This window comes from Macadamia integrifolia, unplaced genomic scaffold (genome assembly GCF_013358625.1).
Source record: "Macadamia integrifolia cultivar HAES 741 unplaced genomic scaffold, SCU_Mint_v3 scaffold1009, whole genome shotgun sequence".
Lineage (NCBI taxonomy): Eukaryota > Viridiplantae > Streptophyta > Magnoliopsida > Proteales > Proteaceae > Macadamia > Macadamia integrifolia.
This window is the reverse complement of record NW_024868053.1, coordinates 159,164-168,802: the sequence shown is the minus strand read 5'-3', so window position 1 is coordinate 168,802 and position 9,639 is coordinate 159,164. Positions and strand designations below refer to the sequence as shown.

General features: G+C 44.8%; 1 protein-coding gene across 1 annotated transcript; it reads right to left on the bottom strand.

The window, feature by feature from the left end:
* Positions 1 to 5,659: 5,659 nt before the first annotated feature.
* Positions 5,660 to 6,310, bottom strand: LOC122062385. The gene has a single exon (XM_042626002.1). It carries the CDS (start codon positions 6,308 to 6,310, stop codon positions 5,660 to 5,662), a length of 651 nt encoding a protein of 216 aa, XP_042481936.1.
* Positions 6,311 to 9,639: the final 3,329 nt, after the last annotated feature.

Genomic DNA, 9,639 nt, shown 5'->3' with positions numbered 1-9,639 from the left:
CCCTCTCAAAAGGTTGAACCAGGCGCCATCATTGTGCAAGGATGACAAGGAAACGGTTGAACTATTCCTGAAAGGAAAGGCTGTGGATGTTCGAGATCTTCAAGAGGAACATTTCCTTCAGAAGTGGGACCTCAGTGACGGTCCAAGAGGGCGTGAGGGCCTATCATGATGTCTCATTTGTACTTTGTATCTTTGAATTCCTTTATTGGTTTGCGATTCTTATTAGTGGGATGTCGTTGCAGGTATGAACATTCAGCTAGATCCTCAAAGGTTGGCGACTGCCTTTACGGAAGCTCGAAAGCACAAAGTGGATGAGCTGGCTGCAAGGAGAGCCAAAGAGAAGGTAGCCAAGGGTCAAGAGGCAAAAGGCAAAGGTGTTGGAGTTGACAGCACAGGTCATGTAGAGGTAAAGAGGTCAGAAATTGTGGCCCTCCATTTGGGGAAGAGATCTACTATTTACAGTGAATATACACCCAAAATTCAGAAGAAAAAAATGAAATCCCAACCTTGGCTAAGGTAAGGGCCATACCGATCAGAAGCAAAGACAATTCCTCTTACACTTGATCTAGGGATCCCCACAGCACATCGTTGACGTGAGTTTTCTTTTTCTCTCCATTGTTTCTTCTAATTGTACTTTTCCTATATGTTGAGCCCTTGTGCGTGGTAGGGGCACTACTAGTCGATGGAGGTGTGTAGTCACTTTAAGAAGGTGGCAGCTTAGTGATGGAAGGTTGAGGAGGAGAGTCAATAGCTACGGGATAACTTGGCACAGGTTCAGGGCTAGCTGGAGTCTTCAAACAAGGAGTGCCGGGCAACGGAGGCTAAGTATGCAAGCCTCGAGAGGAGATGCGAAGAGCTAGAGGGGGAAGTTCGCCAACTTCTTCATGAGAAGGGTGAGATGGTGAAGGCCAAGGAAACACTCGAGGCCGAATCCATCGAGCTATAGGGTGAGCTTCACAAGAAGGCTGCGGATCAAGAATTGGCCCTCCAAACACTGTAGAAGCAGCATTGCCAAGAGCTCAGGGAGGCCAGATGAGGGTCATGGAGAGGTATGTGAACTCCCCTAAAGGGCAAGAATGGCTGTTGAGTTTGAATACTTCTTCCTTCAATTCGGGGACAGACACGGCTGTGAACTTCTTCTTGAGGAAGTACCCCCACCTTGATTTGAGTGACTATGAGCACTACTTCCCGACTCCTGAGCCTTCCTTGCTAGAGGGAAGCATCACAGTGGAGGAAGTAGGTGATGAAGTGGATCAAGGGAGTACCCCCATAGCGGTGCTCGAGGTGTCAGATCCCTTAGGGACTATTCTTCATGTGGATTCTCCTCACAGTGGGAAGAAGAAGAAGAAGAAAACCCCTCCATCTTCTCGAGGCTTGCCTTCTATCGAGGAGATTCCCTCCTTGGTGGCCCTTGAGGTTGAGAAGATTTCTACTCACTCTGAGGAGTCACCCGCTGAGAAGTCCCCTCCTGCTAAGAAGTTTGCCACCCAAGAGACTACTGCTGAAGAAACCCCTGCTGGCAAAGAGACTGAAACTGTCGCTGCCTCCTAACCCTTCTGAATTCTTGTTAAGGACTTTCCTTGTTCCATTCTTGGTGGAATTGTTGTATATTTTCCTTTTCTTTCTGTCTTTATATGTCCTCCTTTCTTTGTAAATTGAAGCTTTTTGAGCGTTCATTACTTGTTGGGAATTGGGGTATCATGGCCCTATGCTGAAACTACAAGTAGAATTTTGAGTTGTTTTGAGACCAGGGTCGTTAGTGCTTATACTGGAATCATGTTCAGGCTAAAGCCATGAGATTTTGGAGTCTAAATCAAAGCAACATTAAGGCCGTGCTGACCTGATACTTGACCTGGACCTAACATTTTAGAGAGTAATCCAAAGGTAAGGTCTTTGAGGTGAAGGCATGGGCCAGGATCGTATTATGGCCATGCTGAGCCTTTGTTGAGCTAGAGCTAGAGCCTTAACTCAGTATTTTAAGGAGTGCCTCAAAGATGAGGACCTTGGAGTCAAGGCCTGAACCAAGACTACGTTATGGCCGCACTGAGCCTTTGCTGAGTCCGAGTCGGAGCCTTGACTTAGCTTTTTAAAGAGTGCCTCAAAGATGAGGAACTTAGAGTCAAGGCCTGAACCAAGACTACGTTATGGTCATGCTGGGCCATTTTTTATGTAAGAAAATGTTATATTGATATAACTCAAAGGTGATTGATCTCAGATACTTCATTGAAATTGTGCAGAGATGCCATCTTACATACTTTTAGGATCATCCAATAAAGTTGTAACTTGAAAACTCACATTGAAAGAAATATGAAGGAAAAGCACTTGACAAACGACAAAAACTTTAAAACTAGAAAGTTCCAAAATTAGGAAGAAAACTTAACAGAAAATGAAATTTGCTAAATGAGAAAAAGAACTGATCCAAAGGCATTGTCATGCTACGGGTGCTTTATTGGTAGAATTTTCTGAGATTCTCCGCGTTCCATGTCCATGGTATCATCCTACCCCCTGAGTTTGCAGGTGGTACGTTCCTAGGCATACCACCCTGGAGACTATATATGGACCTTCCCAGTTCAGGCTAAGCTTTCCGACCTTCTTCTACTAAGATATGCTTGGTTATTTGAGCACCAGGTCTCCCACCTGGAAGGGCTTTGGCAAACTTTTCTATTGAAGAACTACACCACTTGTTTATATGCCACGATGAGCTTTAGAGTGTTTTCCCTTACTTCATCTATGAACTCCAGATTTTCTCACAGTCCTTCTTTGTTTGCCATTTCATTGAACATAGCGGCCTTGAATGACATCTGCACTACATCCACCGATATTTGCGCTTCGGTCCCATATGTAAGGCGGAATGGGGTTTCACCCATTAGGGTTCTGGCCGTGGTCCTGTAGTACCACAAGATGCTTAACAACTCATCATTCCATGCTCCTTTTGCCTCATCTAGTCTTTTCACTCCATCTGGCAATGCTTGGTTCGCTTTCTCCACTTGACCATTTGATTGAGGGTGCGCGACTGTCGTCTTTCTAACATTAATGTGATATTGGGCATAGAACCTTCTAAACTTCAGGTTATAGAATTTCTTTCCATTGTCAGTGATGACTATCTTTGGGATCCCAAACCGATAAATGACCTCATCCCTGAAGAAGTTTTCCATGCCGCTTCGATGATATTGACTAACGGCTTTGCCTCTATCCATTTGGTGAAGTAGTCGATGGTGATGACCAGAAACTTCCATCCTCTTGCTTTCAAAAATTGGCCCAGAATATCTATGCCCCACATGGCGAACGGGATTGGACATAAGATGGAGCTCTGCTCGGTGGCTGGAACATGTGGGATTGGAGCATGTTTCTGGCATTTGGGGCATCGCTGAACAAATTTCATTGCATCTTTTTACATTCCAGGCCAGTAGAATCCTTAGCGTAGGACCTTATAGGCTAGGGCTCATCCTCCCATGTGTGCTCTGCATATGCCTTCATGTAGTTCTCGTAAGGCCTGCTTCGCTCTCCTGGGTCCCAAGCATCTTAGTAGAGGTCCGAAAATTGACCTTTTGTATAGTGTCCCATCCTGTACAATGTATCGAGTGGCTCTTCTCTTGGTATTTCGAGCTTCAACTCGATCATCTGGTGGCTGATCATCTTAGAGATACTTCATAATTGGGTCCATCCATCTCTCTTCTTCTAGCTCAGTAGTTGTACAATTCACAACATGTTCAATATATGATGGTTTGTCTTGGTGCTCGAGATAGACCATTGTTTCAAGCTCTTCGTAGCTTCTTGAGGCCATCTTGGAGAGCGAATCTGCTGAGGCGTTCTGGGCTCTGGGTACCAATTGTATGGTGAACGTGTCAAACTAACTGATGAGTGTTTTGACCTTAGCTAAATATCCGACCATTCTCTCCTCCTTTGCATCGTATTGTCCATTGATATGGTTAACTACCAGTTGCAAGTCATTGTGTGTGACCAAATCCTTGGCCGAGACAAACTTGGCTAGTTTTGAGCCCACGATAAGCGCTTCATACTCTACTTCATTATTAGTAGCATCAAAGGCAAACCTTAGTGTGAGCTAGATCTTAAATCCTTCTAGGCTGAGAATTAGACTTTCTCTACTTCCAGTGGTGCTGCTGGATCCGTCCATATGTAACTTCCAGTGGATGTTCGGCTAAGCTGCCTCAATTCGTTCTTCCTCTGGGGTAAGTGTACATTCCACTATGAAATCAGCCAAAGCCTAGCCTTTGAGGGTAGTTCTTAACGTGTATGTGATATCATGCTCTCCTAGTTTGTCCGACCATGCCACCATATGTCCTGAAGCTTTTGGGCTATGTAACACTTTCTTCAAGGGCTGCCTAGTGAGTACGGCTATCAGATGGTGCCTGGAAGTAAGGCCTCAACTTTCTTGCCACCATCACTTGCACTAGTGCCAGTTTTTCAATCTTCTTATACCTCATTCCTGCCTCAATAAGAATATGGCTGATGTAGTACACTGACATTTGCCTCCTTGCCTCTTCTTTGACCAAGGCCGCGCTAACCATTGCTGGCAAGGTTGCTAGGTACAACTTGAGTTCTTCCTTCGGCTCAGGTCAGACTAACAGGGGTGCCGAGCTCAGGTAGTGCTTTAAACTTTGGAATGCCTCCTGACATTCTTGTGCCCATAAAATTTTGTTCCCCTTTGGTAAGCTCTTCAGCACCTTGAAGAAGGGCAGACACTTATCTCTAACTCTTGAGATAAAACGGCTTAGAGCGGAAATTCTTCCGTTCAATCTTTGAATATCCTTGACATTCTTTGGTGGGCTCATTCCTTATATCACTTTGATTTTCTTCGGATTTGCTTCTATTCCCCTCTCAGAGACCAGGTAGCCTAGAAACTTTCTAGAGGTGACTCCAAAAGCGCACTTGCTTAGATTCAATCTCATTTGATTGTTCATGAGTACTTATAAAACTTCTCTTAGATCATTGACATGATCCACTACTTTTGTGCTCTTTACCAGCATATCGTCGTCGTAGACTTCCATGTTTTAGCCGATTTAGGCCTAGAACATAGTATTCACCATTCTCTAGTAGGTGGCACCTGCGTTCTTGAGGCCGAATGGCATTGTAGTGTAGCAGTAACTCCCTGAGGAGGTCAAGAATGTAGTTTTTTCTTCATCATCTCTGCTCATTCTGATTTGGTTATAGCCCGAATACACATCCATGAATGTGAGCATCTCATGGCCTATGGTTAAGTCTATCAATAGATCAATCTTGGGAAGTGGATAGTAGTCTTTTGGACAGGCCTTGTAGTCAATACAAATCCTCCACTTTCCATTCTGTTTTGGGACCATGACTACATTTGCTAGCCATGTTGGATATCTGATTTCCTTCACCATACCTGTTGAAAGTACTTCTTAACCTTGTTGTTGATGATTTCTTGCCGCTCTGGGGTGAAACTACACCTTCTTTGTTGTACTGGTCTATAGTTGGGATTGACATTCAGACAGTGCTCGACAATTTCACTAGGTATGCCTAGCATGTCGGATGAGGTCCAGGTAAATACATCGAGGTTCTCGTTTAGGAACTTAAGGATTTTGGCCCTGTGCTCACTGCTGAGGAGTGCTCCCAGTCGAACCATACTAGCACCTTTTTTAATGGCAACGATCACCAATTCTTCCACTGGCTTGTCCCTCTACATGGCCCTTTCATCTCTGGCATCAATTATTTCAGTGGGACAAGCTATGTCCAGACAAGAATTTTTGTTGGCCTTGACGAAGTTGGTATAACATTCCCTTACTTCCTTCAGGCTTGCTCGACATTCTCCCCCTCCATTTTCTATTGGCAATTTTACCTTCACATGCTTGGCCGAAGCCACCACTCCCAAACTATTCAAGCCTGGCCTACCCAAGATCACATTGTATGCTGAAGCCACCCTTGCCACCATGAAGGTGGCCATGACGGTGGACGATCTTGTTTCCTCTCCCATCATCACTAGTAAATCTACCATTCCTTCGATTTCAGATGGCATTCCTGAAAAACCATATATTGGTCTGGCAACTGCCTTTAGTTTCTTCGGTCCAAAACATAGTTTTTCATAGGCTTCATAACACATAAGATCTACAAATGCTCTAGTATCAATTAGCACCCTATGGAAGGGCCGATTTGCCACGACTAGTTGTAAGACAATTGCATCATTATGAGGCCAGTTGAGACCCTCTAAGTCAGAGTTCGAGAAGGAGATTACGAGATTGGTTTGTGAAATTTTAAGTGGCTTCTCGATTACGCAAACAAAGTGTGTATATGCCTTGGCCTTCCTGACAGATTCTGCCCCGGGTCCTCCCATTATTGTCAATATGGTTAGCCTGATGGGCTTGTTCCCATTCAGCTATCCAGTCTCATCTCATGTTTCACGATCTTTTGTGTTGCTCAGCCTAGGCTCACTTCGTGTGTGTAGTCCTTCACCAAATTTTTGCTTTAGGTATTTGTTGAGGTACCCACCTTTTTTAGTTCATCGATCTCTCTCTTTAATGCCTCATAATCTTCTGTGCCATGGCCGTGATCATGATGATATCATGCAATACTGATTAGGATTCTTTTCTTCAGGTTTCTCTACCATGGGCTTTGGCCAACGAAAATACTTTTGATCTTGGATTTCCAACAGCAGGTTTGTACGGGACCTATCTAACTCAAACTGCTCATCTGCTGCTCGGTCATTTGATTGATCCGGCCTATTTTTCTTTTGCTCTCGCTCTTCCTCCTTGGTCTTCTGGGGCCTTTTCCTATCTCTCTCCGATAGATCTCCTTTGTCAGTCATCCCCTTAGCCGCAAGGACTTCCTCCATATTAGCACACTGGTTGCATCTCCTTAGCAGCTCAGCATTGTCTCCGGGAGATCAAGGGCCAATGAATGGACCAGATTGGGGTGAGTTATGGCATTGCATAATGAACTATACGCCACTCCTTCTGGTAAGTCTTTCACCTCCAACGTGGCCTTAGTGAACTTGATGAGGAACTCATAAATGGGTTCTCCTGCCCTTTGTTTCATATTCATCACGTTGGCCGGTGTCTGGCATTGCTTTATGCTGGCTTGGAACCGGGTGAGGAATGCTTTGGTCAGCTCATCGTAGCTACGAATCTACCCGGGCCTCAGGTTTGGCATCGATACGAGAGTGGCTTCCTTTAAAGATGCTATAAAGGCTCAGCAAAGAGTTGCATCGTACTTCCCATAAACTGTCATGGCCAAGCCATAATATAAGAGGTGATCGTAGGGGTCTGTAGTGTCATCATAAGTCATAAAGGTCGGGATAGTAAAACCATGAGGCAAGTTAGCATCCACAGTTCATCCGATAGAGCATTATGTATTGGTGCTATAGCTATCTCTGAGGAGGGTTTCTGAAGTCCTTCAACCTTTTTACTTAAGCGCTGCAAGCACTACTCCACGTCATCGGTTCCTATTCTCCTCCACATCTGTCTTTGGTTGTCCCCTACGTAAGGGTGCCTCCCTGGTTGCTCCAAGCCCTGTCTATGAACTCGGCATCCTTCATCTCGGGCTTCTCTTTAGCATGACATTTCCTCAGCTGTTCTCAGAGGGGGTGTCAACCTTTTGGGCCTATGAGGAGGGGACTCTCAAACATCTCTTCACGGTAGATAATCCTGATCTTCTCTTCGTGGGATCTGTTCTAGGCTTGGTTCTCGATTCCTACTCGAGGTCCATCTTCCTCTCATGGAAGTAGTTCCTACTCTTTCTCTTTCATCATGCGACAAAAAGTGCAGAATTCTAAGAGATGCTCTTGATGCCAGCCTAGTTGTGGACTGAGAAGTCATGCTGCCCACCGGTGATCTTGCTTGAGCTCACCGAGCATCTTCAGGTCTGGGAACATGCCTTGGCTCTCGCGTTGACCCCTTGTGAATTTATCTTAGAGCAGGCGGGACAGCTTGGGCATTATTTTGTTGACCCATCTGTGGAATTGAGAGTGATACTCCAAATTGTCGAATAAAATTTCACACTAACCCGTTAGTAGCCAACACTTTTAATTGTAAATGTTGAAGCCTTTCTTCCACTTTAGAATCACCAGATCAAGTGGGGGACGCATGACATGATCGCTGGGGACTCCGATCAATAGATGGGCCTCCTTCTCCATGTATTGCTCCTAGATCTACACTGGGTGGTAGTGGCATCAACCCTTCTACGTTCACAGGCACTTCCTACTTAACCATTGGCAGATTTTGATTGTTCTCTTAGCGTAGCGAACATCATGGCGACCTTCCCCTTGAAGCAGTTAGTGATATAATTCACTCGCTTTGCAGTAACATTGGTGAATGTGGCTTTTTTGTTTTTCCTTCCCATAGACTATGCCAACCTGATGCTATAAATTTTGACCGAAGGAAGATCCCCCAAATGGCCTTCAAATGATCCAAGGACTCTCCGTGCTCCTACTGCAAAGATGAGCAAGTCAGCAAAGGGGCACCGGGGGGGCCAGTGCGATACCCTCTGATGAAAAAGTCAAGGTCAGAATTAAGCAACAGGTAAGTATTATTTTTCGAGTTTTCGATTCCCCTCTTCAGGGGCTTACTTCTTGTATTTATAGAGCCTGAGTTCCTTGGTTTCTATTGTGTCCCATTCCTCCACGTTCTCCCGAACTTAAGCATGAGTGGGTGCAATATTCTGGATATTCCCTACCTTTCGAGTGTCGTCAAGCCTTAGGAGTCTCAATGGGAGTATGTGGCTCATGTGGGGGAGTGGACTCTTATTGATATCTCCACTTCCTTTGGAGTTCCGTCACTATCCCTACCCTAAATGGATAACTATGCCAATTGTAATGACCTGGCATACAGTAAGCCACAGTTTCGTGGCACTGACTTAGCCCAAGTCTTTCCGTAAACAACGGAATGAATCTGTCTAGGTGGCAGACACGAGCGTCTGGAAGGAATCATGGAGGGGTCATTCTTGGGATTCCTGAGGCCGAGATGAGCACTCGACATATCAAGGTCAAAGCAAGGGCTCATTAAGGCCGAGGTGAGAGCTCGACATCTCAAGGACAAGGCGAGGGCTCAGTAAGGCCAAGCTGAGAGATTGACATGCAAAGGATGAGGTGAGGGCTCGTTAAGGCTAGGGTGAGAGCTCAACATGCCAAGGACGAGGCGAGGGCTCATTCACAAAGTGTCGAGGCTAAGGCTCGGTGTGGCTACCTTACTCTGAGCTGAGCAGTTGGCCAAATATGGTACATCACAAATGATGCAATTCATTTGATTATTAGACCACCTAACATATAACTAAGTTGGGTTCATACTACTAAGACACATTAGGTTGAATCCCTAGTCCCAAAACTCGCACACCGGTCACTGTTTGAGATTTAAAAGTAACTGCAAGCGTATGGATTAGTGTAGCTAATGGGTCAAACACAAGGAGAGCAACCACTTTATTTTAGGCTTCTTTTAGTAATGCGAAAGTGCACAAATTAATCATGGTGATCTATTTATAACTACAACCCTAAACAAATGCATCTAAAAACGTCATAACCAACACACCTAGGGAATTTGGAATTGAAATTGCAATAAATCTTGAATGAACTAACCATTTACATCTAACCCTAACCATTCGTCATCTAGGAATTTAAATATTCAAACCACTTAATTAAAATCCAAATACTGAAAGTAAAAGTGCTGAAAAGTA